Genomic DNA, 20,984 nt, shown 5'->3' on the forward strand with positions numbered 1-20,984 from the left:
ATGTCTGTACAGGAGCATTATTTTGGAATAATGACATCATTTTGAAAGAATATAGTATGTGTCTACACAGCAAGCTATTATTTTGAAATAATGTCAAGCTGGAGGACTTCTTACTCTGACTCCTGTAACCCTCATTTCACAAGGAGTAAGGGAAGTCATAGGAAGAGTGTTTGTCTTTCAATTTCCTGCTGTGTAGACAGCGCCAAAAGCCGAATTAAGCTATTTCAACTTCAGCTACGCAGTTGATGCGGCTGAAGTTGCTTAACTTAATTTGACTTTTGCCCTGCAGTGTAGACAAGCCCATAGCACAGTGTTTCCCATTGGTGCTCTGCAGAATCTTGGGGTTCCGCAAAGCAAAAGTAAGGGTTCCGCGAGAATGCAGCATTCCTCCTGCCCCTTCTTAAAGAGACAGAGTCTATTTTGGGGTGGGTTTTTTTTTGACAAATTTTGAATTTTTTTGACAAATTCAAGGCAACTCTAGAGGTTCCTTGAAATTCTTTTAAGCTAAAAAGGGCTCCTGTGGTCAAATAAAATTGGGCAAAACTGCCATAGCAAGTAAAGACTCTACAGCTTGATCCATTGGATAGGTATCCAATTCTTCTTTCAAAAGAATGCAAGAAAGAAGAAAGGGTTCAATGTTTCTTCCACACACACCTCTTCTTTTCCATTGACTCTAAAAATCTTATCTATTTTATTCTCTAAAGCTTACTTTAATTTATTTTTTTTAATTATGAAAGTGGTTTCATCTTGGAAGAACTGAGGGTAGGCTCTTTTTACTCTGATTATATCAATGGCAGGCTGAATGCATCAAAATCTCCAGTTACAGATCAAGTGATGTACAAGAAACACTTGGTAATTACACAAGTCATGGCTTTAGCTCTATTTTGGGGTGGACTCCAACCATTATAATAAGTTAATTTATATTTTTCTGCTCTATTTTAGCTTTGCATTTGATTTCATGAGCACTATCATTACTCTACACATTCTATTGGAAATAGCCTCTTCACTGGAACAAATCTTGCTCTCCTTACTCTCATTCACTTGAAAGGGATTTCTGCATGAATAAAAGGAGTAAAGGTAAGATTCCTATCATCAATGACTTATTTGCCACAAATCTGAGAGTGAAGTTGTGGAATGTGTTAAATCCTGAAGTGGTATAGATAATAGTTAATGGCATCAACTTCAGTAGGTACACAAATGTGATTCTAGATAAAAGAGTATTCTCTTTTTTCTACAACAGTGGTTGGATTCATGGTGGGGGAGTCAGGAAAAACTTCTGTTGTTCTGTATTTGTTTTTTGCTTAAGCAAAGAGTGCAAAATCCAGCCCATATTTACTTCAGTCTCTACCTACTTGGTACCTGAAGAAATCCAGAGATTGTGGCTGCTTGTTTTAATTTATGCTGGAAAATATGATTTATTCACTCATTATGAATTTTCAGAGTGGATCTAAATATTGCCATCACTGTAACCCAAATTTTAGTAAAAATGTCATCTATGTTCAGTTGCTCCCTTAGGAAAAGAGTCCTCTTCCATGTTCCAAGCTGAAGTAATCACTAAGCCCTTCAAATAATACAACTTCAGATAATAGTTTCATGCATTATTTATTACTGTAATTATAGCACAGTCTATATGCTACTCCAATTTGAGGATAGTTTTTCCTGTTAAATGGCCTAGTAATGCAGCCAGTTTTACACTGCAGTTTTAAAAACTGGAAGTACTAATACTTTGTAATTCTTTATGCTTTGGGTTTTTTGTTGGTTTGTTTTCTTTACACTTGGGCTTTCAAAACTTCCTCCAGTTTCCATTAAGTTATTTTTATTTTCTCTGTAGATCTATTTGCCTTACACACAAACAAACACACACACAGAGCACCTACTTTACAGAAGGTGATTGTGAAAAAAGGATGGATTTGGACAGGGGGATCAGAGCTTTGGAAATGTTCTCCCCTTTTCTGTGAGCATCTGCTTGGAGAAGAACAGATGTGGGCACCTGTGGTGACAGGCTGCATATGTTCCATCCTATTCACAGGCATTCAGACGTGGCCACAATGGTAAGTCTTTGTGTATGCAGAGTCACTAAATATATTAATCTGTACTCCCTAGAGCACTGTTCTGTTTAATTTTTCACTGGCAATAGCATCTGATCTAATCCTGAAATCGGTTCCCCCAAGTCCCTTGTTACCCCTGGAAAATATGTGAAGTTATTTAAGCTTCCACCTGTTGCCTATGGGTTGGAGTAGGTTATGTGAGCATCTTGTGGGTTGAGAGAGGAGAGTGTCAGTGTTAGTATGCTGTTTGCACATACAAAGAGGGCCACAGCATTTTTATAATGGTGATATAATGTGCCACTGCAAGAATAATCTGATAGAAACAAATGATATGTGGAATGTGTATGTACAATGTATGCAAGCACTAAACAACTATTCAATAAAACCAACACTCCCCCCCCCCCGACCATTTTTAATCAGTGCCTTTAAAAATGGCATGTGAAGTTCCCATGTATCGCTTTGTTTATTAAACTCTAGTGGTTATTATAAACATCGGTCAATAGGCCATGCAGCCAAAAGGTAACATAAATCTCAGATCCAAGACTTCGATTTTTTGAACAATTTTGTTGCATGACTCTTTTATCCTATCATCTCTTATTCTATTTTGATTTGTTTGCGACCACAATGAGTCCTTTAGTTCCATTGTTGCCAGCACAATATACATGGACATCAGGCTGTGAATGAAGACAGAAGCAGTTTAAACAAACCAGGCTCTTTCTTTCCTCTCTGCCTATTGTAATATGAATGAACCTTCTGCATTCTGCTGCTAGGAAACGCTTCTTTTAAAGCCCAGGTCCAATAAATGGACATAGAGAAAGTGACCAAATACAAACCTAAAAGTATTAGAAAAGTGGGGAGACATGTGTAAGCAATTTCTTTTCACATTAGCCAACTGTGGAATCCTAAAATGTCCAAGAAAACAAATCACTCTTTTATAATGTTACTCCCCCCCCCCCCCCATGTGCAGAGTACAGCCAGCAAACAGGATCACTAGTAAGAACTGCTTTGAAACACAGCGCTGCCTTTCAAAAGAGAGGCGTGCGCACTGAGGTGTCATCACTCGGGGATGACACCAGCAAGGCATATTTTAATGGGGGTGGGGGGGAGGCAACAGCAGGACAATAAAAATAAGACAGCTTGACGCTAGCGTTGCCACGGAAGGTGGGGTACCGACCTGGGCACTAGATATGCTGTCAGCAGCGGGGCGCAGTGCACTACACTGGGGATACGGGGAGATGTAATGGGGGGGGGCTAAGAGGCAGGACATTGCCTTGGAATAGCACGTGCCTATGAACTAGCCGGGCGCTCTGCTCCGAACGGCTCCAGGTGCACTGATGCGCTACGGGCACAAACAGTGATGTCACGCGGGATTGACGCAGGACGAGGAGGAGGCGGTGCCTCGTAGTTTACAGTGCGCATGCCTGGCTGTTTCTCCTGGCCCCTCCCCCGGCCGCAAAGGCAAAGCGCTGAGGTCCCGCGCGGCTCTGGGCAGGCGGGGGGCCGAGCACCTGGTGAGAGGGTCACGTGCTTCCCCCGCAGAACTTTCTTCTGTCAATCAGCGACAGCGGCGCGCAGCGGGGCGCGTAGTCCCGCCTTCCTTCTCCCCTCCCTCCCAGTGGCCGGAAGCGGAAGCTCGAGTTACGGCGCGCGGCGGGGGTGCCGGTGTTGCTAGGTAGGGCCCTGGCTGCTGCTGGGTTGGCGCCGGGCGCAGCAGGTGTCGCCCCCGTTCTGCACGGGCTGCGAGTCCCTCTTGCCGCCCAGGGAGCAGGCACCCAACCGTTGGCGGGGGGAGGGGTGGTCTCTCCTCTCGGCGAGCCAGAAACTCCTCCCCTTCCCCCCCCCCCCCACACACCCTTGTGGCCTGGGCGGCGCCGTAACTAGGTATTTTTTGCGCTGGGGCCAAATGTTAAAGATGCGCCCCCTCTCCTTAAGTTAGCACGCGTCCCGCTCTTCTCTTGTGCAGCTTTTTACCTCCTGTGTCTTTCGCCCCTGACTATGGTGCGAGCGCCCCGCTTGCCCTGCCCTTGTTACGGCCCTGGGCCTGTGCCCCAGCCGCCCCTCGCCGCAGGGAGGGCAGGCAGCCTTTCCGCTGCCGCATCGTTACCCGCCTGCAGGGAGCGGCCCAGGAGAGGGAGGGGACAGAGAAACGCTCCCTGCGTATGTCCCCTGGCAGCTGTGCCAGGAAGAGGGCTTCACGGGGCCGTGCGACAGAGATGCGTTTCTGCACGTAGGCGCTCTCATTTCAGGGGTTCATTGTCGTTTGGCTTTAGCTGGAACAAGACTGTCTACATGTCATACAGAATAGTGATAGAAATGTAGCCGTGTTAGTCTGGGGTAGTTGAAGCAAAATGCAGGACAATGTAGCACTTTAAAGACTAAGAAGATGGTTTATTAGATGATGAGCTTTCGTGGGCCAGACCCACTTCCTCAGTTTCTTGCCACTTTAACCAGAAAGGACACTCTCTAAATGACTTAGCCACCTGCATTCTGCTACAAAGACCTTTTACATCTGCACTTGAAAGGGTATCCTCTGAACTGTCATTCATGTTAAAATTCGACACTTGCCAACAAGGACTTAACAAGTCTTTGAACTTTCTCACCCATTACCAAGACAGTTTCCCCAATTATCACCTGTAATACCATTAACTCACAAACATCCCACTCTCCCTACCTTTAATATCAGCAATTCAGACACTTACCTTCCTTCCTCCCCCTTCCCACCCCCCCCCCCCCCCGCATCCCCCTTCTGTTCTGCAATGTGATTTGTCCTTTTCATATTTGTTCATTTTTTTAAATTGTATCCTTTGGTATATATGGTTGTGACTACTTTCTTCCACTATTTGATCTGAGGAAGTGGGTCTGGCCCACGAAAGCTCATCATCTAATAAACCATCTTGTTAGTCTTTAAAGTGCTACATTGTCCTGCATTTTGCTTCTACATGTCATACAGACTTACCTGGCTCAGCTAAACTGGTATAAACCCCATACTTTTAGTGATGTCAGTGCCAGGATGAGCACTGTTGAGACCACTGAGTTTATGGAACAAAAAGAAACACTTGGGGCCTGATTTTATGTTACAGCACCCTATGGCCATGATTTATATCTAACTTTTGCTAGGATAAATGACCACACAAAGTGCAGGACAGTGTAGACTCTGGCTGTCTGTTCCCTCAGGCTTGGTGTGCACTTGACATTTAGATATGCCTAGGTATGTTATTCTTGGGGTAGGAAAGATTCATGCCCTTGAGTGCTGTAGCTATCCAAACTGTTGATGAAAGAATGCTGCTTCTATCAGTTTAGCTGCTGTCACTCAGAGCCATGTCTACGGGAGTGGTTCTTAACTTTTCCAAATGACTTTACCCCTTTCAGGAGTCTGATTTGTCCTGCATACTCTAAGCTTCACCTCATTTGAAAACTTGAGCTTTGGCTTCAGCCCTGGGCAGCAGGACTTGAGATTTGGCTTTCTGTCTTGGGCTCCAGTGAGGCTAATGCTGGCATTGGCAACCCCTTTAAAATGAACTTGCCTATGCTATTGTTGTGAGAACTGCTGATATACTATATACAATATTATAAATAAATCATTTTCTGCATGAAATTTTAGTTGACCTGAGTTTTCTAGTGGTTTTTATGTAGCCTGTTGTAAAACTAGACAAATATCTAGATGAGATGTTGTACCCCCAGAAGTTGAAAACTACTGGCCTATAGTAGTCGGAAAGCCTCTTTACTATAAGAAGAGTCTATATTATGGCTACTATGGTAGCTAAGTCATTCTGTGTGCCTTGGATGAAGTCTGTCGGGGGCTTGAAATATTTATTGTAAATATTTTTGCCACCTAGCAGCATAGTGTCTAGTTGTTGAATGGCAGGCTTTCTCAGCTACTGATAGATTCATAGCTAAAGTGAAGTCTAACAAAATTTGCATAATAGGATGGCTCTTTGTTGCTGATATACAGGTAGGCTGCATCTGACCACTGTTTTGCCACCATGTCAAAATAAGGGGGTGAACCATGTATACTTGTATCTATATACCAAATTTGTAGCAAACAATAGTTCTGATTATGTATTTCCATAGAGAATACACCATGCAGGTATACGCACTAGAGACTTTAGTAATCAGGCCACCATGGTAAGTTGAAAATTTGTTAGCAGTTATTTTGTTAGTTACGTGAGGGAATAATGATACAAAATAAAGCTAAATGTTTATTTTTATTAGGTGTAAACCAATAATATCTGTGTATATTTAAGCATGAAAGGGTTGTTGGAAATTTTGCCAGAATTTTAAAACAAAGCATTTTCAGTGCTGATTCTGCTATCCTTATTCAGGTTAAGTGGTCTGGAAATCAGCGAGTCTGCTTGTGTAAAAATTTACTGCTGAACCTGAATAACTGTCAAATTTGGGATCTGTTTTCTTTTTCTTTTTCTTTTTTTTAAGCTAGCAAGTATTGGGAATAGAATATGGAAGCCTTAATCTCTTAGTTGTGAATTCCAGTTAGCTTAAGTCCTTAATGATCAAAAATGATTTAAAAATAAGAGCTAGCTGACCAGCATAAAGTAACTTAGTGGTCTCAGCCCACGTCCCACAATCCATAGGGGAAAAAAGTCATATTTGGCACTCAGTTTTTGTCTGCATTGAAAAATATTATATTTAAACGTGATTGAGTTGGATTTTAACTATAATTTAGTTTTTAGCCCAGGACAAAATGTATTGCGTATCCTGTTGTTTGATGTAAAGCGGAACAAGATTTTATTCTGGTCTATACTGGTGACTAAGTCATGGTCATAATAAGGTAATCTTGTTTTATTGTTCAGTCGTGTTCTAACATGATCATATTTTGTTATGTAGATCAGTAGTTCTCAACCAGGGATCTGAGAGGCTACAGAACTGAATCCTGGAGTCTAGTGCCCTGTTGTACTCTCCCCCTCCACCTACTGAGTCTGAAGCCTGGAGCCATGGGACTGAAACCCAGAGTCCCAAGCCTAGAATTTCCACTCCCCTCCCTGCCATCTGGGGCTGAAAGCTGGGAGCTCTGAGCCTCACTCACCGCACAGGGCTGATGCTTAGAACTGCAGTGCTGAAACCCAGAGGCAGAAGCTCTGAATCCCCATCCAATGGGGTTAAATCCAGGAGTCTGTCTGAGTCACAAGCTGCAGTGTCCTACAGGGTAGAAGCCCTGAGCCTTTGTGGCTGGAGGCCCCAACCCCCGCATCGTTCAAGCCCCAAGTTTTCCCACACCTGGTGTCTAGAGTCCTGAGGTCATCCCACTCTCTGTGGTTAAAGCCCTGGCCTTACAGAGCTAAAGCTGAAGCGGGGAGACATAAGCTACCTGTTTTGGTGACTGAAGCCCAGAAGGGCCCTCCACTGAGCCCTGGAGTTTTAGCATGTTGTGTGCGTAAGGGGGACTCAGGAAAAAAAGAAAGGTTGAGATTCTCTGATGCAGACAATCCCAAATTGGTACCCTTGTGAGTCTCAGCAGGAAGTCTGAGGACTAAATGCACCTAGAAACTGAATTGTATCTCCTAGAAGTGATCTGTTAAGTCATGGTTAAGGCCTGTTGGAGAGGAGGGCCAGTATAGGAAGCTTGTACTGCTGCTATTGCTCTGCCTGTAGTTGTGTGGTTAAAAAGAAATTAGTGCACAAAAAGTAGCATTGTGTTGATTACATCTGATTTTCATATGGATAAAGGATAGTGATGAAAATGCTGATCGCAGCCAGCAGTTTGCCTATGCTGGGTTCCCCAGTGTTGCTGTTATTCATAGAATACTAGCCCTGGAAGGGACATTGAGAGGTCATCCAGTCCATTCCCCTGCCCTCACAGCAGACCAAATACCAGCTAGATCATCCTGGATATATTTCGAGATTAACCACATTTTTACCATCTCTAATGCATCCCAGAATGACTGTTGCACCAAAAATAAAAAAGCGAATGCGTCGTACTGTTGACTCATATTTAGCTTGTGGTCCGCTACGACCGTTAGATCCTTTTCTTCAGTACTCTTTCCTGGACCGTCATTTCTTCTTTTAGATATGTGCAACTGATTGTTCCTTCCTAAGTGGAGTACTTTGCATTTGTCCTTATCGAACTTCATTCTGTTTACTTCAGACCATTTCTCCAGTTTGTCCAGATCATTTTGATTTATAATCCTATCCTCCAAAGCACTTGCAACCCCACCGAGCTTGGTATCATCCACAAACTTTATAAGTGTATTCTCTATGGGTATGTCTACACTGCCACCCTAGTTCGAACTAGGGTGGCTAATGTAGGCATTCAAACTTGCAAATGAAGCCCGGGATTTAAATATCCTGGGCTTCATTTGCATGTTCCCGGGCGGGTGCCATTTTTAAATGCCCGTAGTTCGAACTACCTGCCCACGGCTACATGTGGCACAGACTGGGTAGTTTGAATTAAAGCTCCTAATTCGAACTACCGTTAAACCTCTTTGCAGGAGGAATAACGGTAGTTCGAATTAGGAGCTTTAATTCGAACTACCTAGTCTGTGTCGCGTGTAGCCGCGGGCAGGTAGGTCGAACTGTGGGCATTTAAAAATGGCGCCCACCTGGAAACATGCAAATGCAGCCCGGGATATTTAAATCCCGGGCTTCATATGCAAGTTCGAATGCCTACATTAGCCAATCTAGTTTGAACTAGGGTGGCAGTGTAGACATACCCTATGCGATTATCTACATTGTTGAACAGAACTAGTCCCAAAACTGATCCCTGCAGAACCCCACTTGTTATGCCCTTCCAGCATGACTGTGAACCATTGAGAATTACTTTCCGTTACTGTTGTTGATGTTTCTGATGTTACTAGTACTGGCAATATTGGGAAGTTTTTTGAAAATGTTCCTAGCGTAGATTGGCCGTAGTTGTTGGTTGAGTGAATGTTTCAGATATTGACATAGCTATGAATGCAGGAGAATGTTTGCTACTTTTCAGTAGCTCTGCTTCTAAATTATTTAATGCAGTAGTTTCTTCCTTCAGAACCTGGAAGAGTGTCTCCTTTTCCTGTTGCTTGAACCCAGTTCATTTCTGCAGAAATAATATGGACTTCTTTCAAAAACCCAGAAGCAGTGTACTTACTACATGTGCAAAGACCTTACTACATCACTTGGTGTGATTGCATACACCGCTAATGGGTGGTGGAGGGATTCCCTTTGGTCACAGGTCTAGTTCTTGCCAATACTCCATGGAAATGTGCTAACTTCCTTTTAAGGAACTCTTTATGGTGTGATTGCATACACCAGTAATCAAACTAAAGAAATGTGTGACTCCTCTCATGATCACAGATGCAGCTGCTAGTGAAAACTTCTGTTTGACACAAACAGCTGGAATTTGAAGGATACTCATGTGGCCCTAGTGCTTGGGAAATCAATACTGTATTTTGTACATCTGTGCAGTAGTGATGAGGATAAATATTTCTGTTTTTACAAAAGGTAATATTAACAGTGCAGTTCTAGATTGCTTTAAACATTTTATCTCACTTCATACCGAAGAGGGTGTTTGAAAACTGAATGTGAAGGGTGTTACAACTCTGAGGAAGAAAGACTTATAGGCACCTTTCACAGTTGTAAATTCATGATACTTTTCGTATTCAGTTTCTTTTTTTATATGCTCCTGAGGTAGTTTGTAATTCAAAATGTGAGAGATCAGCAGTGTGAAAGACAGGAATGCTTGTACCTGCTTAATTAAAACATGTAGTTAATTTCCTTAGTGTGAGAGAAAAGAGAAAACAATTTTCGAATAAAGTCAAAGGAAAAGGAAAAATGAACTTGTCTTGCTGCATAACAATTCTGTATTGTCACCAACAGTATTTGGTAGAAAGTCCGTTTGAAATAAAAAGCGTTTGCATTAGTAGAAAAAGGCTGCTATCATTAAAGCTATGTATATAATTTAATATGAGCAAGAATTTCTATAAACAAAAATGAGTTGGTTGAAAGTTTTTAAGTTTAACCCTGTTCCCATATTTGTTTGTGCAATATATAAACCGGGTTTCTTTGCATGTTTTTAACACAGAAAATTATGGGGGGAAAGCCATATTTCTGTTTGGCAATTTTTTTTAATACAGAAAAATCTGATTTCGTCCTTTCCTTGTATTAAGATTGTAGTCCATATGTATAATTTTTTTCCATTCAGATTAGTTGATTCAAAATTAACATGCATTATAGTGACCACTTTAAAGTGTTAATCCTTTTAATGGTCAAGTTGTTATAAATTTACCGCATATAGAGACTTAATTATTTAAAAGTTCTGAATTTTTAGCTTTTGAGTCTTTAAACTACATTATATAGGTTGGACCTCCCTGGTCTGGCACCCTCGGGAGCTGAGCCATCTCGGACTAGGGAGTTCGCTGGACCAGGGGAGAGGTCATTGCTCCCCTGTTGGCTGCTCCGCTGCTGGCTCCTCTCCCTGGGGCTCCCTGCTCTTCTGTGCTCCTCCTCCCCCACCCCCTGGCTGCTGTAGTGCTGGTAGTTCCCAGGGGGTCCCCAGCCAGGGCCACCTGGCCACTGCCAGCCCTGCTACCTAAGAGGGTTCCTTGGGGTTTCCCAGCCCCAGGCCACCCAGCCACCACTGTCCCTACTGTAACCAGGAGTTCCTGGGGTTTTTTGCTTAGGGCTGCCAAGCCATCCCCGTTGCTACTGGAGATTCCCCTGCTAGGGCCTAGACTCCCCAGCCTCTGCCTGGTCCTGCCATCGGGGTTCCTCAGCCAGATCTCCTGAGACACTGCATGGCCCCACTGTCACCAGGGGTTTCCCTGGTCAGGGCGGCCTGGCCATATGAACCCCACTGCCGCAGGGCAGTTCCCGGGGTTCCCTAGCCCCGCTGCCAGGGGCTCTCCAGACACCAGACCCCATTGACATTGGGGGTTTTTCACCTAGAGCGGGAGCTCCCTGATGATGTCTGGCCCCGCTGGCACTGGGGTTCCCCTGCCTAGCCACTGCTGACCCAGCTGGGACCCTGCAGACCCTGTGTTCTCCCGGCTGGCTCCCGCTCCTGGGGCTCTTTGGTCCAGCAACATCTGTGGCCTTATCGGACCATGGATGTTGCCGGACCAGAAAGTCCCGGTTTAGGGAGGTTCAACCTGTAGTAAAATGCATAAGATTGTAAAATCAAAATACAATTGAAACAGCTAATAGTATGCAGAAATATGAATCTCGGAATTGCAGTCGGATTCGTGAGGATGGACCATTGATGATACTGAAGCTTCAGGTAGGCATGGAGGTCTGCCTGCATGGATCCAGTTGCAAGGTCAAATAGGGATGTGAATGGTTAACCAGTAAGCATCACCCTTTCCAGGCGATACTTACCAGTTATGTTTAACTGGCAGGGGCTGCTGCAGCCTGGCAGGGCCCACCATAATGAGGAGGAGGAAAGGAGCAGCTCCCCACCCACTCATTTTAAGTGGTTAACCAGTTCAGTATAACATTTAACCAGTTAACTGATTAAACAGGATTTTACATTTCTAAGATCAAAGCTCTGGGCTGATTCTATAGTTTTTAGCCCCTGTTTCCACTGACTTCAGTTGAAATTGTGGGAGCTAAGAGCCTCTGAAAGTCAAGCTAGTATTCTGTATGTTGTAAAACCCCTTGGAAAAGGAAAAGCTGCATACTTTTTAATCATGATATCTGCATGAATCCTAATAAATAAGCACTGAATTTTTAAATTAAACTTCATGATTTTGTATTCAAAGGAATCTGTTTATTTGAGCTTTGTTCATCTTGATTTTTTTCAGTAATATTTTTAGCATAATTATAGTGAGAACTAGAGATGGAAGGCAAAGTGCATCACAAAGGTAGGTTTGGTTGCCCAGTTTAGAGATGGGAAAAACAAGTTTAGAGCATTAAAACCTAAAATAGAAAAGGACTCATTAGCAAAACTAGAAACAGAATCCTGTTCTTTCTTTGGACTCTTGGTATCCTTGCCTAACAGTTGAACATTGCTTCTGTTAATACTGTGATTTAGAATTTGTTTTCCTTTTCCTTTTTCAGATTGCTGAGAAAATTTGTCTTAAAAAGAGATCAACTATGGGCGTGAAAGGTTTGCAGTGGTTTGTGGCAAATGCATGTCCTAATGCATGTACGATGGTAAATCTTAAAGAAATGGCAGAAAAACATCACATCGATCATCCTGACTCTCCTCCTGTAATTGTGGTAGATGCTATGGGTTGTATTCGACAGTGGTACACCTCAGAATCCTGGGTCTGTGGTGGCCAGTGGCAAGAGTACCTCGCTAACTTGCAGCATTTTATTAAAACTTTTATGGCAGCTGGTATCAAGCTGGTGTTCTATTTTGATGGTGTGGTAGAGCAGAAAAAGAGAAATGAGTGGGTCAAACGAAGATTGAAGAACAACAAAGAAATAACCAGAATCTTTCAGTTCCTCAAATCTAATAGACAACAACCAGGGAGAGGGATGTTCTTTATTCCTTCAGGATTGGCAACTTTTACACGCTTTGCCTTAAAGTCACTTGGTCAAGAAACGATATGTTCATTGCAAGAAGCAGATTATGAAGTGGCTTCTTTTGGACTGCAGAATAATTGCATGGGAATTCTTGGACAAGATACTGACTACCTAATCTATAACACTTCTCCCTATTTTTCCATTAGTAAGCTCTGCTTGGATAGGATGGTTACTGTTATGTACTCCAGAGAGATCCTCTGCCACACATTAGGCCTCAACATAATGGACCTTCCTCTTTTTGCTTGCCTTCTTGGGAATGATATACTTCCAGAAGACATTTTGGAGGGTTTCTGGCAGAAATGTGTAGCTTCATGTCCTCCAAAGAGCCAGAACTATGATAAAAAGACAAACATAATTCTAGCTGTAGCAAATTACATATCAAAACTTCCATGCTCATATGATAGCCTGAAAGACTTGAAAGAAATGCTTCCTTTGGCATCAGACAAATTACTTTACAGGGGAGTGGAATCCTATCTCTTGCCTGGCCAACAGTCTCCATGGCTTCCTCCCAATGATTCTCAAATGCATCTGGTCAAGCAAGAAATAGCCACATGTGCAGATCAGGACATCTTTCAGGTATCTCACCTCTTATAGCTTTGCCATCACTTTATTCCTATAAACATTTACTGACAATTGATAAGTGAATATGTGCGTGATATATATTTTAGTTTTTTTTTTTCCTGAGCAAAATATTCTTTTCCTAAGCTAATGCTATGGCTGATCCTGAAAGGGTTGGGAGTTTTACTGATATGGGTACTTAGAATCAAGCTAAGAATAGTCATTTTCCTTGAATGAACTAAGTTTTGATAACTAGAAACACAGAAATTTGTTAATTCTCTAATATATTTTGAGAGACTTTTAGTTTATGTGACGGTGTTAAATCCATGAGTTTATTAAGAGAAACTTTGAGAATTCAAGAAAATGCCCTTATAAAATTGTGTGTAATTAAGAGCCATATTTTGTTAGATATCCAGAAGCTTTGAACATAGGAGCTTTCTTTCCTCCTCTTAGTTATCTTGATCATTTTGTAAAAATAATCATCAACTCTGTATTGAGTATAATTTGAAAGTTTATTTTATATTTGTTATTTCTGTTCCAAAAGCTTCCAGCTTAAAACTTACAATAAAAACTATACAGTGTGCACTTAGTCCATCTCTAAAATGTAACCATCACTATGATAAAATATAGCAACTGTTTAAACATCCATATCCACGCATAACTGATTGTTAGAGTTGTGAGGCCAAAATGAAGAAGAATATTGTTTCTGATTGAATATGCGAGGGAAATGTAGATAGGAAAAATGTACTTATCTAGAGCTATATCTGCACTACAGCCTATGACAACACATTCCTCATGAGTGTGATTTTCACCCCCTTAAGCAACATAGCTTACACCGACATAAACATTTGTGTGGGTGAGAGACGCGCTTTCCCACTTGCAAAGGTGTTTTTTTATGCCAAGGGGAGAGTTTCCGTCAGCATTTCTTCACCAGATGCATACAGCAACACAGCTGCATTGATACAGTTGTGCCTCTGTTGCACTGTACACGTAAACATACTCTTTGGAATATGCCCAGGACTAGAGCTCTGCAAATCTGCAGATATCTGCTTTATGTCTGTAGGTATCTGCATCCGTGGATACGGATACAGAGCCGACACAAGGCTCTACCCAGGACATCAAGGTTACTATCCCTTCTCTTCTGGAATGTAGGATAGGAAGGGACCTTGAGGTCGTCATGATCATTAGCTTGGTTTGATCTTTAATCTGAAAGAATGCAGTTTTCTAAGATGACGTATTCGTGTAATAAAATCAGTCAATTAATGAAAGCTATCCGGAAGGTCCAATTAAGATTTTGGCCCTGTTCTACTTTTTTCTTTATAAACCCTAAGTAAAGATTTCCCTGACCCAAAAAACTTAGTCTAATTAGTAGATGTACAATTTCTTTTACGCATTGACAAAGCAAACAACAGTTCACATTTTGGAAGACATATACAGCTCTCTAACTTAAATGCAAACAAGTCCACATACATACTTGACCTCTGTTTCAGCCTTGGATATGCTGGCTTGCAGTACTGCTTGTCTTGAAAAGTCTGCATCTCTAGTTGCCTGCCTGTTTGTTTACAGTAGAAATGTTTTTCAAGATTCACGGCTCATCTAGACTACAGGGAAGATTTGAAAGAGGATATGCAAATTCCATGGGAAAGCAAAGCTTTCGAAAGTGAAAGTAGTCTAGATGTGTGTTGTTGTTTTTTTCCCAGCAACCCCCCCTTTTTCGAAAAGCTGCTTTTCCTCTAAAAAATGAGGTTTACTTGGCTTTTCGAAGAAGGGGTTGCCGGAAAAAAACACGTCTAGACTACTTTCACTTTTAAAAGTGAGATCAGAAGAAGATATGCAAATTCACCAGGAATTTGCCTATACTTTTTCGAACCTTCCCCATAGTCTCGACATAGCTTTCATGTCAATCATACTTGTATGTGTGGTCAGTATGGGCTCAGCTTGTGATTTTACATTTCAAGTTACTGTAAATCATGGATTTGTGGTACATTTGTGGCAACCAAATCTGTAATTTCACAAAGTTTGTGAATTCATGCCTTTGTAAGCTATATGTCTAAAATAAAATGAAGCATTATAGTGTGGTGTATCTTGCTACAAAATTAGATTAGAATTTGATGCATCTAAAATGGGCTATTGGAATAACATTTATTATTTCATTGAGGCTCTAAGTTTGGTAAAATAGCTATAAGTACCTCATCTGCAGCAGCCATCAACACTGCTAAAGCAATGAGTACTATAGAAAGCCTAAGATACAAGTCTCCTTCATTTATTGATTCATTGAGTTGATTTTATAAACTGAAGTCCTGCTTACTTTGTTTTGAAAATAAAGATTTTGATGTCCTTTCATGTTTATCTACAAATTTCCCTCCCCACTCCCTGTAGTCGTGCAGTGTGCTGTGCACTAATTGGTTGCCAGTGTGTGTCCTTTTCAGTCTTTGTATGTGGATCCTTCAGGATGAAAGATGCTGTATAAAAAGTTTCACTATAGTGTCTATGGCCTTGTAATATACATAGCTATTTTCTTAGTGTACCTATCGGAGGAAAATCGCGAATGATTTTTTGGACAGAAAAAAAAAAAGCCGTGCTGGTCACCTCGTCTAGCATTGCTTGCTTCCAAGCGCGGGCTCCTGAGCTCCTAGGCTTGTAGACTGTAAGTGTTGGAGAAATAAGTTTGGCCCTTGAAATACGTTGCTTTCCAGTGACCATCTTTAGGCCTTGTCATCTTTGCTAAAAATGGTTAGGTCAGCACTTTACCCTTGCCTGTGCCTGCCCTCACTCAGTTTACTGCATTGTACAGTAAAACTAAAGGGCTTTGTCTCCAGCCACTATATTTTTTTATCTTGAAATAGCTAACATGCACGAGCTACACCAAGTTAAAAAACACACCATTTTTTAAGCAATTAAGACAAGGCCTCAGCTGACAGAAGCACTGCTTTTTCTCTTCTGGGAGTTATTGGTAGCAAAAGAGAATGGTGGAATGATAATAGGAAGAGAATGACAGGGTTCCCAGGGACTCTTCCTCTCCACAAAAATGACATGCCAGTGAGATTTTATTAAATCACTAGTCTTTGAAGCAGAACTGGATTCTGATCATTTAAAAATCAGTTGTTTCATTGGCATTTTTTCACTTAGATCAGAGGAAATATTTACTTTGCCCCTTTTTGTTAATTTTAAAATAGAAAATCAATTATTTTTATCCCATTTGAACAGCTAGCTAAAGAACAGCACATCAGGGCTGAAAATTATATGGTGTACAATGTCCTAAGTAAAGGAGAAGTGGAATGCAGCAATACATTGGAAGATGAATTTGATACAGAACTTCCTGGACAGGCTCTTATTTACCGTCTGGTTCGGCAACACATTTATTCTGTTTTACTGGAGTCCAGAAAAGGTAAGTGTCCCTGAATTCACTGTGCATGCAGTGTTAGAGACAAGTAGTCTTAGCACATACAAATTGGATTATATATTTTAATTATTTAAGAGACAAAGTGGGTGAGGTTATTTTTTAATTGGAGTAACTTCTGTTGGTGAGAGGGAAAAGCTTTTGAACCATACATTTTTCTTCAGCCTGGGAATGGTGTTTCCAATAGGGCTCTTAAGAAGTGTATAATTCGTTAATCATGTAGCTGACAAATTTTGTTGACTACACAATTGATAAGCATTTGCTACCACTCAATCCTGGCTCCTGCCAGGTCCGGCAATGACTCCCGCTGCTGCTCTGCACTACAAGCACTAAGAGCCATCATGGGGGTTGATGCCGCAGCTTGCCTGTGCGCTGGCTCTTAGTGCAGAGCCAGAGCCGGGGTTGATGCCAGGTCCCAGCACTACGAGCCGGTGTGTGGATGGGCTGGCTCAGTCCTGGCTTGTGCTGGGACCCTGCATCAACCCCTGCTGTGGCTCTGCACTACAAGCACTAAGAGCCAGCGCTGAGTTGATGCGGGGTCCCGGCACAAGCTGGGACTGGATCAGCCTGTCAGCCAGCCTGCTAAAAAATTTACGGGAGGGAGAGGGGAGTGTTGCCTGAAGTCGATAATGTCGATAAGCAATAAACACCTGCATATGGGTTGATTGTTTAGTTGACTATACTATTACAGTCTCTCAAAAATGCAAGGTGGAACAGATTGTTTAGCATAAGCAGTAATCACACATTGTAAGGGACCATTCAAGGTAGAGTGACCCGTTCATACCTCTGCAGTCATAGGACAAAAAGAGGAAGCTGGAGGGTTGAAAATTATTGTAATAAGTCATAAATAGTACTACAATTATGTCACCTCTCTGATTCCTTGACTTCCACTGACCTTGACACATTTTGTGCCCTGGCGCTGGAGCTTCCACTTGCAGGGGGGAATGTGGGGGTCAGAGGAGGGCCCCGGAGCCCTTAGTGAAAATCACGGACAGGCTTCTGTGAATTTATTTTATTGCCCATGACCTGTCCATTGTTGCCATCTCCACTTTGTTATTGTGGCAGTCTGCAAGCTATGCACCACATTGTTGTGGAATGTCCAACACAAAAATTTACAATCTAAATTTAAAATCCACAATCTATCCACCGACACTGCTCGCTAGCTGCAGAGTTTAGACGTCCAACTTTGACAAAGAAATACAGTGTTGAATACAACATTCGAAAGAAGAAAACCTGTCCATGACGTTTACTAAAAATATCCTTGACAAAAATTTAGCCTTAGTCATAAATCCAGTAGCTTCAGAGGGGTAACTGAGTTAGTTCTTAACAGGAAAAACTTAAAAAACAACAAATAGTCTAGGAGCACCTTAAAGACTAACAAAATATGTAGATGGTGGTATGAGCTTTCGTGGGCACAGCCCACTTCTTCAGATGGCACTTCATAATCCATTGTCACAGTTCAACTATGATTGTTGGTGCATAGCAAAGGGATGAAGTAAATGCCTGCCATACTGACCCGCACTTTGTCACTGCCAAAAAAATCCCATTTGGAGGATTCTATACTAGTTGTCACCATTGTGCATTCAGTAGGGCGGAAGTGTTTACAGATGTGGAGTATACCTTACATAATTTTTTTTATGTTGCACATAGGGTTCCTGTTCAGTTTGGAACTTCCTTTATACTAATAGGCAACAGTAATTCACAGATCATTTAGAAAAAATATAGCTGCCCTTTTCCACTCCAGATGTGTCTGGATCAGGTGGTGATTTTGTACATACAGTACAGAAGTGCTTTGAAAATTTAGCTAGGGATTATCAGAAGTTTCTAAGGGAGTTAGCAATGTAATGGGATCCTTCAGGATTGAAGGTACAGGCATTTAAGATTATGGTGTAAGATTTTGAGGTGAATGTGAGGTCATTCAGTCTTCACATTGAGATCTTCCATGAAAATCTCTTTATTAATTCTTAACTTGGTATATTTTGGAATCATATAGCACACTTTAAGGGATGTTTTACTTGATCAAGGAGAAATCAGTAGGGTGTCTTTCTCCCTTTCCTTTCAAATGTCACTAAGGTGTTACATTTTGATCTTTGAATAGTAAATAATTTAAAATATATTTCTTTGAATGAGACACTTCCTGGCACCATGGGATTTGTCATCAATGTTTTGCTAGGATATGTAATAGAGGTGAATAAAGGTAATAGAAATGTCTTGTTGGTGGGCAGAGGCAAATTTCAGTCTAATTTGTACAACCTGAGCAGTTGACAATCTGGATCCTTGTTTCCAGTATTGGGGCTGGGGGGAGGAGAAATGAATTTGGCATTTACATCATTGTCCAGCTTTTGTTTCATTTATATGTTGTCAGTTGTGTAGAATCATAGTTTTAAGAGTGGTTTGTCTGTGTTTGGCTACTTCATTTGAATAGTGTATTTATATTATTAATGGATTGTCATCACCAAGATGTTAAGTTTTTGTAAAAATATATGTAATATTTAATGAAAGGTTTACTATGATTACCCTCTCCCTTTTGGTATGTTAATGTTCTAGTAGCGTGAATATAAGAAAAATGATCAATGTAAAAGTACTTTATTTCACCAAAACTTAGAACCTGATGGCACATCATAGTCTCAATTGTAACTTTTTTAACCCAGCACCTCAGTTTTTAAGTTTCCTGACTTGCCTTTTTTTTTTTTTTTTTTTTTTTTAAGGAAATACAAATTTCAGAACTTTTTTTCCAAAAGTGACAATAGAATAATTGAACATTCCAGTAAATGAAGGATTATCACTCAAACATTATTATTCCAAAACAGGATGTTAGACTGTTTAGCAATTCAGTTGCTATACAATTTCAAGGTACTTTTTCATATAGATTTTTTTTTTCCTGTCCCCTAGTATCTACTTGGAGATTGACAAATCTGTTTTCTTCATATTGCATATTGGAACACAGAAGTGAAAATTCAGGGCATGCTCCACAAAACTGTGAGAGAGAAATGTTATTTAAGCAAATTTTGGACCAAAAAGGAGAGCACCATGTATGGGGAATAATGATGATTACAGTATTTTTGCAGTGATAGGGAGGTGATCTGGAAAAGTTTCTATAAATCAACTTACAACATGAAGATGATGTGCTGAATACTCCAGATAGAATTAGGATACATTTCAGAATACTTAATTATTGTATTTTTTTAAAAAAATTAAGTAGTTAGAACATGAAAATAGCAAATTAAAATATTTAAATAAATTTAGGGCAAACATGGTTACAAGTATTTTCATATGGGGGGGGGGGGTAGTAACCAGTAAATCTAGTTAAATATGTAAGATTGTGTGTTACAAAGAAGCTTCTGGGACCTCTAACAACATCAGGAAAGCACAGACATTCCCAATACTGTACTAAGGTACAAATAAGCAGTAAAAAAACCTTTATTTTTGGGAGGCCAGGATAATTTTCACTCCTTTATGCAGCATCATTTGAAGATGTCAAATGGCCATTTCCCCCTTCTCCTCACAAATAATTTGCCTTTAAACTAGGATTTTTCAAAGGATCCTGAGGGAATTAAGTACCCAGCATGCCCATAAGATTTCAATATGAGTTGGATAATAGTGGCCACTCTGGCTGGATGCGTCCGAGGCTAGGATCCCTCCTGTGGGCTGGTGTGGGGCTCCCAGGGTTGGGGTCCCACCAGTGCTCGGGGGCCAAGGCTGGAGTGCTGCTGGCCTAGCCCACCGACAAAACCAGGACTGGGGTGCTGCTGGCCTGGTGCGGTTGGCCAGGGTTAATGATTAAGGATTGGTTAACATTATGCCTAATGCTTTCCTGTTAACTGTTGATCCTTTTACATTTCTAGTATGGGCTGCCCTGTAATGATCCCTTTCAAGCCCTGACATAGCATGTCTGCCAGGGTCAAAGCTGGGAGCAGGCAGTGAAATTTTAGGGGCACAGCTGGAGTTTGTGGCTCTGTTCAGCCCAATCAGGTAGCCTCAAGAGGCTGGCATAACATAGGTTCCCAGGCTGGCTAAGTTATACCAAAGGGCAATCCAGGATGAGAAGGACACAAAAAGCTAACAGCTGAGACTCTTCCCCTGAAACATCAGTTGCAGTTCCAACTCTAAACTCTTGTCATAGTGTATAACTAAACCCGATCACTTGTGAAAAGATGCTCTGTTTCTTCTATTTACAATTGATCAGATATTGTAAAATGTTGTGATTACTAATGCTTTAGCAATCCTCTCCCACCACTCTTCTCAACTCTTATGTGAGCATCAACATTTGTACTTGATTTATTGATCAAATTGTTTGTTCTTTAGACAGCTGTGGAGCTTATCCTGTAGTAAAGGAATGGTTTGTGTACTTCGGGAATCCAATGCAGCAACCAGACCTCGTACAGCCTGTACAGCTTGACATCCCAGGTAGAATAAAATCTCATCTTAATATTTTACTCTGAACTGATTGATTAATATTTGGTTACTAATCGGTTTAGAAAATCTTTTATTAGATATTTGGTTGTGCAGTCAAAGAGGACTGT

At 41.3% G+C, this 20,984-nt stretch overlaps 1 protein-coding gene across 9 annotated transcripts in view; it reads left to right on the forward strand.

Moving 5' to 3' along the window:
- The first annotated feature begins 3,507 nt into the window (after window positions 1-3,507).
- FAM120B (family with sequence similarity 120 member B) overlaps window positions 3,508-20,984 on the forward strand; it is a 110,407-nt gene continuing 92,930 nt past the window's right edge. The window contains exons 1-4 of one of the 9 annotated variants that reach the window (XM_075924696.1): window positions 3,508-3,559; window positions 12,033-13,079; window positions 16,269-16,449; window positions 20,767-20,868. In XM_075924696.1, the coding sequence (XP_075780811.1) occupies window positions 12,069-13,079; window positions 16,269-16,449; window positions 20,767-20,868 (1,294 nt within the window). In that variant the 5' untranslated portion in view covers window positions 3,508-3,559; window positions 12,033-12,068. The other 8 variants (XM_075924694.1, XM_075924695.1, XM_075924693.1 and 5 more) reach the window with 8 other exon arrangements.

Source organism: Pelodiscus sinensis, chromosome 3 (assembly GCF_049634645.1).
Source record: "Pelodiscus sinensis isolate JC-2024 chromosome 3, ASM4963464v1, whole genome shotgun sequence".
In the NCBI taxonomy this organism is placed as follows: domain Eukaryota; kingdom Metazoa; phylum Chordata; order Testudines; family Trionychidae; genus Pelodiscus; species Pelodiscus sinensis.